Source organism: Acanthochromis polyacanthus, chromosome 8 (assembly GCF_021347895.1).
Source record: "Acanthochromis polyacanthus isolate Apoly-LR-REF ecotype Palm Island chromosome 8, KAUST_Apoly_ChrSc, whole genome shotgun sequence".
NCBI lineage: Eukaryota > Metazoa > Chordata > Actinopteri > Pomacentridae > Acanthochromis > Acanthochromis polyacanthus.
In genome coordinates this window covers 30,305,933-30,320,240 of record NC_067120.1, presented here as the reverse complement: position 1 = coordinate 30,320,240, position 14,308 = coordinate 30,305,933, and the positions used below count along the sequence as shown (strand labels likewise).

The window sequence follows — 14,308 nt, the reverse complement described above, 5'->3', positions numbered from 1 at the left end:
TTTGAAAGGGCAGCGTCCCCTAAAAGCAACCAGACGCTCATCCACTTTGATGTTTAGACTTGGGTTGTAGATGAGTGGCAGGCGCTCCACCCACTTGTCCCAAACCTCCCTGATAGCAGCCAGTTTATCTCGCTGACAACGGCCTGGTCTTGTGTCATGGTTGTCAAAGCGAATCACCCTTGACAACATATGAAATTTCTGGAGAGACGTGGTTGCCCGAAAAATTGTCCAGATTCTGCATCCCATAAACTGCTGGTAGATTCATTTCTGGATCTGTACACATCAGTCAAAATGAAAAGACCCACATATGCTCTTATGTCTGCCTGGGTCACCTCCTTCCAATTGTCTCTGTAAATGCGTTTCCCCTCCAAGTTGGTCATGTTTACTATGATGGTTACAATTGAGTCAGTCAGGAACAGTTCGAAGCAGGATGTGATGTCATCAATCCGGGATGTGGCATATTTTGTCGGTCCAGGGGTCATCCTGTTGAGATTTTCAGCTGAAAGTCTACCTTGATTCGCAGGTGGGGATGAAGACCAGGATAACATTCCTTTCTTTGACATGAATGTCACAGCAGCTTCAGCAGGGTCATCCTCTTCTTCATCGCTGGATTCCTCCCCATCTGTTGATGTTTGGTCTGGATTATATTCTGTGTCATCTTCAATTTCTGACACATCCTCCTCGAATCCCTCCTCACTTTCAGTTTTCTGGCATTTCTCCTCATCATCATCATGGTGATCAAATATATAATCAAGAGCCTCACTTACTGTGAATCGACGTTTCATGGTGCTGTGACCATGAACCAATGAACTGTGGGAAAGGTCTCAAAAAGCCCTTATATACCGCAGTTACGAGAAAGGGTAAATGTTATTTAACAATGTTGCAGTTGTCTCGAGAACTTCGGCCAGGTGTTGTTCCCGAGGGAGAAAAGATGCAACATTGTTTAGGCTCCTGTAGTGGTTGCTAGGGAAACCAATGTGTGTGTGCGCCTCTGACAATGAGGATGTACCTAGGCTCGGTTTTCTGCAGTAATTTCAGTCACCTCCATTCATCCGGTCATTTTTGACCGGGAACACCAAGAGTATTAAAAAGTTGAATAAAACACACAAAATGCATGCAAATTTACACTATTTATTTTTTGTGTTAACATCCACTTTGTGGACAAAGTCATGAAAACTCAGATCTGTCAGATGAAATTTTCCACATTTTTTAGAGGCAAAACTTTTAAATCGGTCAAATTTGACCGGAACACAACATGAGGATAAAGAAGGCAAGTAATTCTACAAATTGATCCTTGCAAGGCACACCTGTTAATTAATTCAAAACCATTCCACGAGACTACTAAGCTGATTAAAAGAATGCAAAGAGTATGCAAAGTTGTCATCAAAGGAAAAGAGGGATCATTTAAAGACTCTAAATATAAAACATGTTCTGATCTGTTTACCATGTTTTTGTTTGCATCATAATTCCATATGTGTTCTTTCATAGTTTTGATGTCTTCAGCATTAATCTACAATGCAGAAAATTATTTAAATAAATGAAACCCATTGGATGAGATAGTGTGTCCAAACTTTTAACTGGTACTGTATATAGTATGTGAAATCATCATTGTTTAATATTCAGTTTGATTGTTTTCCCAATAAAAACAAGGTACACCAATTGGTCAAACTTTATTTTTGTTGCAACTTTTAGCATGTTTAGAGCAGTTCAAACCCTGTGTTGGACCTTCATGGGATACGGTTTGGGAGTCATAGTGCCCCCAAAGATTGGAGTATAGTCAGGTTCTCCTGCATCCTCAGGCCAGATGAACTTAAACTTCCTCAGCAGAGTCACCATGACGAGGAAGAGCTCCATACGAGCCAGACCCTCTCCGAGACACACCCGAGGACCTGAGTAAAAAAGCACCTCAAAGTCATCCACAATAATTTGATTTGAATCACTCTATCTGCGTCTGCCAAGTGTGATACAGTTTTTATGCTCTTGTACCTGCAGAGAAAGGCATGAAGGCGTCTGGTTTGACAAACTCTCCTTGGTCATTGAGGAAGTTTTCAGGGTTGAATTCATGAGGGTATTTCCACTGTCCCTGCTCATTCAGCACTGAGCTCAAGTTCTGGATGATCATCGTACCCTGAAGAGAAAATGAACCAGAGGTACAAAAGTCATAAAGGATTGTCTTTACTTTGTTGTCTCTGTTGCAAAAAAGTTGTGCCATACCTTGGGAATGGAATATCCCATGAGTTCTGTGTCTTTAGTCGTACAATGTAAGACGCTGAGTGGAACAGTGTTGGCAATCCTCTGCGACTCATGGATCACAGCCTGGATGAGGAGACATTTAAACAAGTTTTTTTCTTCTTTTTTCCTTTATCTGACACGATGCGGAAGGAAAGTGATGCAGGCTCTCAGAAGATCAGTCACAAAAACACAGACCCATACAGCTGCAGCACAGTTAACAGGGACATAATACATTAAAGACAGTGATAACAATGGATGTCCAAATCCACAGATTATCTGAAAGATTTTAGAATCTTCGACCTTGTACCATGATTTCACATGTTGACCAGTAGTAAAATTATTAGTAGAAATCTGTCATATGATGTACAGTCCAGTACCTGCACATAGGGCATCTGGTGTCTGTCGTCAAAACAGGCCCGGTCCTTCCCTTCCAACACCCGGTCTATTTCCTGCTGACATCGTTCTGGAAAGGCAAGATAATGTCAGACGTTGTGTTCCAGATTTAACATTTAAACTTCAACACTGAGATGGCAACAAAACATGACAAAGTAAAGGGAAATCTTTAGGTGTACATAGGCCTCAACTCATGAGAATGAACAAAATAATAAACAAAAAGTAAAACAAATCAGCAAAAATGTCTAATTTCCATTTAAGTTCCTAGTAAGGTGCATGGTAAATTAAGTGCATGGCTTTTATGGGTTTCATATTGAAAGACAGTTGTGGAACTACAATGTCAGAAACAGAGAAGTAATACCTCATATGTGCATGTGCAGGTATACCTTGTATGTGTGGGTGGTTCATAAGGTAAAGGAAAGCAGTAAGCAGGGTGTTGGAGGTCGTGTCAGTCCCAGCAAACTGAATATCTATAGCAGTAAGAATGAGTTTGTCCTCTGAAAATGTAGAATCCTCTGCTTTCTGAAAACAAGAGAGTGATCTTTGTATGACAAATGTAAGTAAGGTAAAAATGTTAGTATACCATACTGATGAACACTATGGGAGGTGCAAAGAGTCAGTTTATGACCATGAATATGTTCTCCTTTATTTCAACACAACCAATGTCCATTACCACAACATATCATCTGAGATAGTGATCTTCCTGGTTTCACACACCTTATCCAGTTCATCCAGGTAGCAATCAATAAAGTCTCGAGGCTCTCCAGGGACTCTGCTCTTCTTGTGCTCGTTCAACAAACGAAGTACAAGGTCAGTAGAACGCTAAAAAACATAAATCATCGGTCATAATTTATATCATTTGCTTTGGGTTTGTCTTTATTGTATATGCATGCCTAATCAGTGCGGTTTTTACCTAAGTATTCTTCACAGATGTACTGTATGTATGTAGAAAAGGCCCCAAAGTTTATTAGTGTATTAAAGGTTATAATTACTTCCATCAAGGAATGTGTCGGAGGTTGTGTGACGATCAGTGTTGGTTTGTCTGTCCTTCTGTTAGCAACATTAGTCAACAATGAATTAACGGATTTGGATGAAATTTTCAGGGAAGGTCATAAATGTCATACGGCCCAATTAATTAGATTTTGGCAATGATGTAGATTATAGACTGGGTCCACAGATTTGATTTCTGTGGCATTGCGGGACAGTTGCACCGATGTCACAGTAACTATGACCACAAGTGGACACTACATCAGCTGCTTTCTGATGATCACGTGACTGCGACTAGGTCCTCCTTCCACTTGAAGTCCAGCACCAATTAATTTGTTTTCAAGGAGTTGAGTGCCTCCTCTCTGTTGGCCGCCTCATTGTTGTTGTGAATCAGCCCCACAACAGTAGTGTCGTGCACAAATTTGACAAAGATGTTGCTGTTGTGGATTGGTGCACAGTCATGGGTGTACAGGGTGTATAGCATGGGACTGAGCACCCTGCTCTGAGGGGCCCCAGTGCTCACTGCCAGGGCTGAGGAGTGATGGGGCCCTAGCCTGACTGACTGCAGATGGTTGGTGAGAAAGTCTCTGATCCATCTGCAGGTGTACTTGCCGATACCCAGGCTGCGCTGTTTGGACATCAGTCTGCTTGGAATGAGTGTATAAAAAGCAGAACTAAAGTTCACAAACAACATCCTTGCATAACTGCCAGATTGTTCAAGATACTGCATGTGAAGCTCATTTTCTGTTTATTATTTGGCTCGAACCGTTACTGCACTGTACCGTTGTAAAGTCAGAAATGTAAAGAGAATATGAAGAGTTCATTTGCAAAAACAGGTAACTCCTTTTTAAAGATTTTCAGAAAACTCATTTTTATTGTTTACTTTAGATAATAATAATAACACTAATAATTTATTTATTCTATATTTTGTCATGTATTTTTCTACTGAGTCAAATCTTCAGTTTGATTGATATTATCTCAAGTAAACAATAAAACATAAGCTTTTCTGACAATTTATCAAAACGGAGTTATCTGTTTTTGCAAATGAACTCTTCATATGTTTATTTCCATCATCTGAAGTTATGAGTGTTAAGTTGCCACTGATCTGTGCGCAGATAGCGTAATTTCCAGATTTAAGAATAACAGTGTGTCTGTGTTAAAAAAGCTGAGTGTTTGATGGTATTCATGTGTCGAGGAATACATAAATCCATGACTGATGAACATTTGACTGCATTTCTGTTTGCAATATTTGTGTTACTGGAGTAAGATGATGTATTTAGATCTGAGTTTGTTAAGATATGTTCATTATTCCCTTTCTTTATAGAAAACCACAACTGCAAGTTAACAGATCGTCAACCAAGTCTCTGCTTCCTTTAGTCCCATACTCTGGAGAAATTAGCCATAAGTGGTGTAGTGGCCGGATCCCCTTGTGTAAATTTGGCGAAAACACAGAGCCAGTGTCGAAACGAAATTCATTCTTAATGTCTCCATTATACTGTAGGATATGTGGATGTGTGAGCAATCATTCTAAAACTAACCTTAGTATTCTTAAAAGGTTTGTTTTCTTGTTTCACTGCCAAAGTCAATACAGTGTTTAAAGTAGAGTAGTTTATACCTTTGCATTCTTGAAGGCCTTGCTGAAGGGCAGTGGCAGCTTACGAATGAAGGGAAGAGTGTCATACAGCTGTAAAGAAAGATAAACCATTAGTTCATTTCAATTGAAATATGCAGATTTTGATGACTGGCATGAATTGTTTTGAGTAGATTTTTTATTGTCAGTTATTATGTTTGAATGAGATAAGTAAAGACATAAAAACTATTTCTGGAGATAATTCTTGAAAAGAAAATGCTTTGTCAGGTAAGTTGTCACGCTGCTTAAAGAGGTCTTCAGAATGAATGTTTTTTCTCTATTTTCATGACTGTTTACATTGTAGATTCTCACTGAAGGCAACAAAATTATGAATGAACACGTGGAATTATGCAGCAAACAAAAAGTGTGAAATGAGACAAAACATGTTTAATATTTCTGATTCTTCAAAATAGTCACTCTTTGCTTTCATTACTATTCTGCACACTCTTGGCATTCTCTCGATGAGCTTCATGAGGTAGTCACTTGAAATGGTTTTCCAACAGTTCTGAAGGAGTTCTCGGCGCTGCTGCGCACTTGTTGGCCCTTTTACCTTCACTCTGTGGTTCATCTCATCCTAAACAATCTAGAGTGGGTTTAGGTCAGGTGACTGTGGAGGCCAGATCATCTGATGCAGCACTCCATCACTCTCTTTGGTCAAATAGCCCTTTACACAGTTTAGAGTGTGCTTTGTGTCATTGTCCTGTTGGAAAATAAATGATGTCCAAATAAACACAAACCAGATAGGATGACATCTCACTGCAGGATGCTGTGGTAACTATGCTGGTTCAGTGTGCTTTAAATTTTGAATAAATCCCCAACAGTGTCACCAGCAAAACACGCTCATACATCACACTTCCTCCTCCGTGCTTCATGGTGGGAACCATGTAGAGGCCATCTGTTAACTTTTTCTGCATTGCGCAAAGACACGGCAGGTGGAACCAAAGATCTCAGAATTGGACTCATCAGACCAAAGCACAGATTTCCTGTGGTCTAATGTCCATTCTTTGTGTTTTTTGGCCCAAACAAATCTCTTCTGCTTGTTGCTTTTCCTTAGTAGTGGTTTCTTAGCAGCTATTTTACCATAAAGGTCTGATTGGTGAGTCTCCTCTGAACAGTTGATGTCGAGATGTGTCTGTTACTAGAACTCTGTGCAACATTTATCTGGGCTCTAATCTGAGGTGCTGTGAATTTGCGATTATTGAGGCTGGTGACTCACATGAACTTTTCCTCAGCAGCAGAGGTGACTCTTGGTCTTTCTTTCTTGGAGAGGTCCTCATGTGAGCCAGTTTCGTGGTAGTGTTTCATGGTTTTTGTGACTGCACTTGGGGGTTCATTCAAAGTTTTTGCAATTTTCTGACTGACCTTCAGTTGTTAAAGTAATGATGGAATGTCATTTCTCTTTACTTAGCTGATTGGTTCTTGCCATAATATGGATTCTACCAGTTGTCAGACAGGGCTGTCAACTGTGTACCAATCTGACTTCTGCATAAAACAACTGATGGTCCCAACCCCATTTAGAAGGTAAGAAACTCCACAAATTAACCTTGAAAGGGAACACCTGTGAAGTGGAAACCATTTCAGGTGAAGCCCATTGAAAGAAGGCTAAGAGTTTCCAAAGCAATAATCAAAGCAAAGGGTGGCTGTTTTGAAGAATCTAAAATATAAAACATGTTTTGACTTATTTCATACTTCCTACTAGATAATTCCATATGTGTTCAATCATGGTTTTGAGGCCTTTCGTGAGAATCTACAATATAAATGTAAATAAAGAAAAACCATGAAATGAGGAGGTGTGTCCAAGCCTTTGACTGGTCGTGCATATATATATATCCATCTATCCATCCATTATCTATACACCGCTTAATCCTCATTGGGGTCGCAGGGGACTGGAGTCTATAACAGTTGACTTAGGGCGAAGGCAGGTGAACACTCTGGACAGGTCGCCAGTCTATTACAAGCCTACATATACGTACAGACAAACAATCACACTCACGTTCACACCTATGGATAACGTAGAGTTACCAATCAACCTCAGCATGTTTTTGAACTGTGATAGAATGTAATAGTGTGGATCCAGGAAATTTTGGTCAGTCAGTCCATCAGATAAAATGCCTTCAAATTTCACACAAATAATAATTGAGCTTCAAAGATAACCAGCAGGTCAAAAGATTAATTTGTGGGAATCATTCCTGATCAAATACCCACTTTTTGTTCATTGCTAGTTATCAAGTATTAGCATACTAACATGAAAAAATATAGTAGTGAACAAAGTAAGTAGGCTTTTGTCCCTGGAATGCATAGAAAGGCACAAATCAACCTTACAGAGGAGTTAGACTGGCTGTATACCCTTAGCCTTGGTCAGATTTGTTGCTTCAGAAACATACTTTGACTCACCATTGCCCACAGTCCATTGGCAATCTTGGCAATCTCAGTTGCGCACTGAATCACTGTTGTGATGAACTCGTCATCATACTCGTAGCGTGTACCAAACAGAACTTGACAGATGATGTTGGAAGCAACATTATGAAACATAACTTGAGGACAAAGAGTTTTGCCTGTGAAAGACATGAAGCAAACTAATTTCAGACACAACATTGTACAAGAAAACACAACACCATCACAGAATCAATAAGCTGTTTTCCACTGCAGGAACATCTGTCCGTGTATCAATGAGAAGATCTGTCCCGTAAAAGTTCATCTAGGTCTGTTTTCAGGGGACAAAAATTACCTACTTTAGTACAGGCACTTCTGAGCAGCTGTGAAAAACTGCTTTGTGGTGCTTGATGCTATCTGACTAAGGGTGCTTTCACACATACGCCTTTTGGTCCGCTTAAAGCGGACTGGAGTCCGCAACGCCAGCAAGTACGGTTCGTTTGGGCTGGTGTGAAAGCAGACCAGATGTTTTTGGTGCGGACTAAAGAACCGGACCGAGACCACCTTCGAGAGGTGGTCTCGGTTCGCTTCTATGTGAACTCCAGTTCGGTTCGCTCCTGGTGAGAACACAAACCTGTCTCCATTCGGACCGGCTTGATGGCGCAGCAGACTTTTTGGTCTACGGGAGCTTCCGTAGCCAAAAACGACTGTGTAATGTTCTCGTACCGAATGCGAGCTTCATGCTGGAACAACAGCAGTATTTGTGCTTGCTGCATAAAGCAATGATACGAATATATGGCAACAAGAATGAACAGGAGAGCATAGTTCATTGTTTAAGAATAAACCTCGATCCATGGAATGTGTTCTTCCGGGATTTTTCCCTCTTCACATGCTGCGCCAATCAGCGTTCACCTACGGCATCTAAAACTTTATTTTTCTGAACAGCGCCGCCAAACGACTGGGGGGAGATATAACATTCATCGTAGTTGGTTCAACTGCGAAAACACTGGTGTGAATGCGAACCGAACCAGTTGAAATTAGCAACATTGTATCAACTTTTGGGTCCAAACGAACCACTCTAATGGACTAACAGGTGTGAAAGCACCCTTAGTCTGATGAAGACTGCTCTGATTAGACGACAACCAGACACATTTTTTCAGTACTCTCGATGTTCTTGTCAGACAACAGCCTTCTCCTTTTAAATATTGCAAAGAACAGCATAAAAACTATGATACAGGTGAAAAAGTTGTGTTGCTCTACTGTTTGTCACTGTTTTGGCTCATCGCAGTTAAATCTGTCAGATCCTACACTGCAGTGTAAACAGATCGAGTGTGACAGTCATGTGACTTTTCCTGTCAGTGTTTCTACCACCACACACCTGCTCCAAATTCTTGTCAGAGTAAGTGTCCTGTTGTGACAAAATTCAGTTGTGTGAACACACAGACGCCATACCGGTGCTTTCATCCAGTGTTTTAATGGTGTGTTGAATCTCATCATGAATTCTCTCCTCCATCGATTTCTTCCCCAGACCAAAGTTCCTCAAAGTCATCAGAGCAAAGCGACGATGCTCCTTCCAACTAGGGCCATAATCTTCCAGAATCACTCCTGCAACAGATGTAGCAAACAAAGATCTGAGGAATCATGAGTCATGCAACTTTTTGTTTCTAACCTGCTTTACTATTAAAGTTTAATTTCTTTTCAGTTCTTTTAAACATACATTTTGGCTGCAGCAGATGTGTCAAGGCAAAAAAGATTGAGATCAGTGACTTCACAGTGGCTGTGTATTTTAACTTACACTTTGAAACTGAGATAAATAATGCTCATGTCATTGTAATGTAGTATGTCCTCCTGTGTTTGGTTAACATCTTAGCCTCAGTCATGATCTTCGTTTGGAAAACAAAATTAATGAGGTGCTCTGGGGTTATGGTTTTGATGGGCCTACATGTTCACTCAGGTTTTTCCTTTGTCATAGTCTTTAATTAATTTATTTCCAGCTTATTTTGAAATTCTCTTTCCTCAGCTGCCAGTTGTCTTTCTTTACTTTGTTTGTCACTGACACAACCTCAGATATTTCCTTTGTACACATTTCATTCACAGAGTTAACAATGACAAAACAAATTTCATCAACACTATGACCATTCTCTTTATCAGGTTATAATGGTAACTGTATAATCCCTGAATACAGTAAAGGGACAGAAACATGCTGGTGCCTTTACCATGTCTGTCTTTGAATCAAAGAAATGTTATCAGACATCATCTGTTTATGACAAATAATGTCTGGTCTACCGTTATCGTTGAAGACATCATTAACAAATGTGTCTTGAGGTCGTCCAGCAAATTCAGCAGCCTTGATCACCATAGCCTCCTTCATGGCCTTCACCCCATTGATGACTATGTTTGGTCTTCTACCGATGAACAGACTGTAGACATCTCCGTACGACTTCCTCAACTGTAAAACAGAACAGAACAGAGTCGTTTTTAAAATACATGTGTAACATCTTCAGATAGTATGAGGAGCTCAGTAGTGTCTATTGACCTGAAGGGAGCATGTAAAAATAGACACAGCAGGGCAAATTCACCTCTTAGGAAAAGCAATTTCACTTGTAGGAAACAGTGCAATATTAATATAAAAATAATTCAGAATGACTAACACACAATAACATTGAAACCACTAGGAAAAGTCAGTTAAAACAGTTCACCAGCTGAAAACAGCGAGATGAAAATGATAAGGTAATTATTGGTAACTACAACGTGGTTTATTTGACATACAAATTAAACGTGTTGATCAAACCATTTGCTTGATACTGTTTCAGTATTAAATCTCCTGTCTGTCAAGACAGAAATGGTCACATCCTGTCTGAAGATTTAAAGAATTCCTGTTCAAGCAGTATCAGTACTGTGTATTTCTTGGTTTGGTTCATGAAGAAGATTGTTGATTTTAAGGTTGTCAAGAAGATAATCATCAACATAATCATAATCATAATCATCTTTAGGAGTCACAGAAGGTCAGTGCTGATAAGGCTGCCAACAGCAAGAGTGCTGCATTGAAGCATCATATGGTAATTCAAATGGAAGAGATAACTATGGTAGGAAAAGGTGCATAAGCCACAATGATGACCGCTGCCTTGAGAGGATTGTCAAGAAAAGTGTATTCAAGGACTTGAAAGAGCCACCAGGCACAGACGTCTTCATGAAAGGAGCTACAACAATCATATTTCAAATATTAAGACACTCCTATGCCAGAGACAATGTCAGAAGATCTTACCTGGGCTGAGGAGAGGAAGAATTGAAATGTTGCTCAGTGGTCCAAAGTTCTCTTTTCAAATAAAAGTACATTTTGCATTTCAAGATCTTACAGTCTGAAGGAAGAGTCAATACAATAGAATCCAAGGTGTTTGAAGTCTAGTGTTAAGTTTCTGCAGTCCTCAAGGATTCAAGGATATTTATTGTCAGTGCATTTCTGCAGTTGTCTTTGTTGTCTGTGATGATTTGTGGTGTAGTGTCATCTGCTTACATTGGTCCATTGTGTTTTATCAAGTCCAAAATCAATGCAACATCTACAAGGAGATTTTATAGCACTCCATTCTTCCATCTGCTGACAAGCTTTATGGAGATGCAGATTTCCTCTTCCAAGAGGACTCAACACCTGTCCAAAATGTCAAAACTGCTCCCAAATGGTTTATTAACCATGATATTACTGTGCTTGATGGGCCAGCCTACACAACTGACCTGACCCCCATGGAACCCAATATTGGGGATAGTCAGGATGAAGATAAGAAACACCCAACCGAAAAATATAGACAAGCTGAAGGCCTCTATCAAAGCAACAGTCAAACCAGAGCCGTCTGTCAGACACAACTTGTGGTATGTGATCATGCAGATTATTGTGGTTTTACTTGCCCTACACTGAGGTAACCACCTTTTCTTGACTTCTGAGTTACATTTGATATAGTAAACAGCAATGTGTCTTTTATGAAAAATTACACTTGTAGATTATTGTTTCTGTAAAGAGACATTGCTGTTTACCATAGCATTTTTAATGCATCAAGTACCACAATGCATTTTTGCTCACATAATGTTCAACTCTTGCAAAAAATGTCCTCCCATAGTTTGGCCTAATTTTCCTTATCAAAAATTGATCGTATCAGATATTTTATTGTGTGCAATTCCTTTCTAGTTCTTGTTTGTTCTGCCAGGCTTGATAACTTTCAGTCAGTATCACTGTCCATGCCTCTAACACGATTAGTGCAAAGTTCACCACCTGCCTGTTAGACATTGCTCCCTTTCATCTGTCAAAAAAATACATTGGACACTGTCAGACCCCCAGTCATTTTCATTACAAACAGCAGTCTCACAAATAGAACTGTCCCCACCTGCTTCAACTATGCAATATATTAATCAAATATGCCAATATCGACAAGTCCAACCTCTATAATTTCCAGTCTGTGTCCAAGCTTCAGTTCCTGGAACAGATGGTTTATCAACAGCTTCTGCCCTATTTACGCAGAAACAACCTTTTTGAAATTTCAACCAGGTGTCAGGGCTCACCACAGGACAGAATCAGCCCTCCTTAGAGTCTGTATTGACTTGATGATGTCCTTAGACTCTGGCAGTTCAAAAGTTTTAACTGTTGAGGACCTGAGTGTTGCTTCTAACATGATACAGTCAACTACCACATTCTTTAAAAAAAAAAAAAAAACATCTGAAGGACCAGGAAGGTACAGCACTAAAATGGTGTGCCTCCCACGTGGCAGACAGGTACTTCATAGTGACAGGTGGGAATTGCCCCTTCTCTGTCACATGTGGAATACCTCAAGGGCCAATCTTTGGGTCCATTTAATTTTCTCTCTACATGCTACCATTATGTTCCAGTTTCCATAGTCATAAAGTGTAATTCACTGTCATGCTGGTGATACTTGAATACAACTGCAATGATTATCTAACATGCAATCTATTTGGAACTTGTGCTCTACCTCAAGGCCTCTTAGATCCTCAGAACACTTATTGGTAACTTGTCCATTATTGAGGCTTGTGGGCAAGAGAAATCAATCCTTTGCGGCAGTAGCAGCAGCAGCAACAGCAGCACCAAAGGTTTAGAACAGCCTTTTGTAATAAAAAAGTTCCTCTTCCATTCATATTTTCAAGCCAAATCTAAAGACATGCATGTTTTCAGTGGCTTTTGGCTATTCCTAACAATCGTATTTTTTAGTATTTAATACTTATTTCATCCTCAACTGTGATTTTCTTATCTGTTTTGATTCTGATTGTGCCTTCTTTTATTTTGAAGAAATCGTTTTGCCCTTGCCCTATCATACTGCCTGGATACACTCCAAGAATGCAAACAGTCAGCTTAATACCAACAACATGTTCTACAATCACATAAAGCAAACAGGATCTGTAGTGTTGCTGAGTAACCCATGCTCATGTCATTGTTCACTGCAGAGGCTCTTTAATAATTACAGCAATTTAAGGCATTTTAAGAGCAACATCATTCAGTGCAGCATTTTTTCTTACTTTGTCCAAGTCCTCCAAGGGGTTCTGTGGGTTAATGTGCAAAATATTCCCCAGGATGGGCAGGACAGGGGGTCCTGGTGGAAAGTTCTTGGGCCTCCTGGGCTTTAGTTGAAGGATAATGACGCAAATGCATAGCCCCAGCAGGACAAGTGAAAGGAACATGGTAGCAAGGATTGGACTGAACTAAACAGAGTGAGTGATTAACTTGCTTTTAAAATCGTACCTTTGCCCTTAGCCCTGCCTCTTCTCCCTGTTTTTCTCTGTATTAAGGTACGTAAGTGATAACATCAGAGGAAGTGAGTTGTTGCTGATGAGATATTGTCAGAGAATCTGATGCACCAGTTCATTTGATACAATCAACTGTCGTCCTTGAAAAGTTCTTGCAACAGCCAGACCACTGGCAAAAATGGTCTTTTTAAGAAATTAAGATGCTTCAATTACATTTCAAGACCTTCAAGAGACACTGCTGCATTTTAAACATTTTTATTTACATGCCTTGATGATTTGAATCTAAATTTAATTCTGCTGTTCACATTGTAGCAATTATTATTAATCATCTGAACTCAAAGCAGCTTCTGGTCTTTATTTACTCCTGTCATATTCTATGGACTCATTTGTCATTGCAATATAAAGATGTATGCCTCTATAAAAACAGCACACACAAGTAAAAGAACAGTGCAGAACGTCTGTGCAGCATAATGTTTAACATTGTACTAATACTGAAAAAAGTTTACTGTACATACTATACATACAGTCAAAAAATTGGACACACATTTCAAGATTTTTTTTTAAATTTAATGATTTTCTGCATTGTCGATTGATACTGAAGACATCAAAACTATAAAAGAACGCATGAAATTATGTTCTAAACAGAGAAATGTTAAACAAATCAGAATATGTTTTATATTTTCAAATCTTTAAAGTAGCCACATTTTGCTTTGCTGACAGCTATGCACACTCTTGACAGTCTCTCAGTCAGCTTCAAGAGGTTGTCACCTGAAATGGTTTTGAATTACTGGTGTGTCTTGTCAACGTTAATTTGGGGAATTGCTTGCTTTCTGAATGTGTTTGAGACCATCAGTTGTGTTGTGCAGAAGTAGGATTAAGACACAGTGGTACCAGTATTTGACTGCTGTTGCGATCCATATTATGGCAAGAACCACTCAAGTCAGTGAAGAA

At 39.6% G+C, this 14,308-nt stretch overlaps 1 protein-coding gene across 1 annotated transcript; it reads right to left on the bottom strand.

Moving 5' to 3' along the window:
* Positions 1–1,655: 1,655 nt before the first annotated feature.
* On the bottom strand, positions 1,656–13,323 carry LOC127535012 (cytochrome P450 2F2-like). The gene is made up of 11 exons (XM_051951697.1): positions 13,130–13,323; positions 9,902–10,064; positions 9,068–9,220; positions 7,637–7,797; positions 5,228–5,296; positions 3,343–3,447; positions 3,012–3,147; positions 2,610–2,695; positions 2,215–2,316; positions 1,987–2,128; positions 1,656–1,889 (listed from the first exon to the last, which is right to left on the bottom strand). The coding sequence occupies exons 1-11, from the start codon at positions 13,289–13,291 to the stop codon at positions 1,708–1,710; spliced, it is 1,461 nt and encodes a 486-aa protein (XP_051807657.1). The 5' UTR covers positions 13,292–13,323; the 3' UTR covers positions 1,656–1,707.
* Positions 13,324–14,308: the final 985 nt, after the last annotated feature.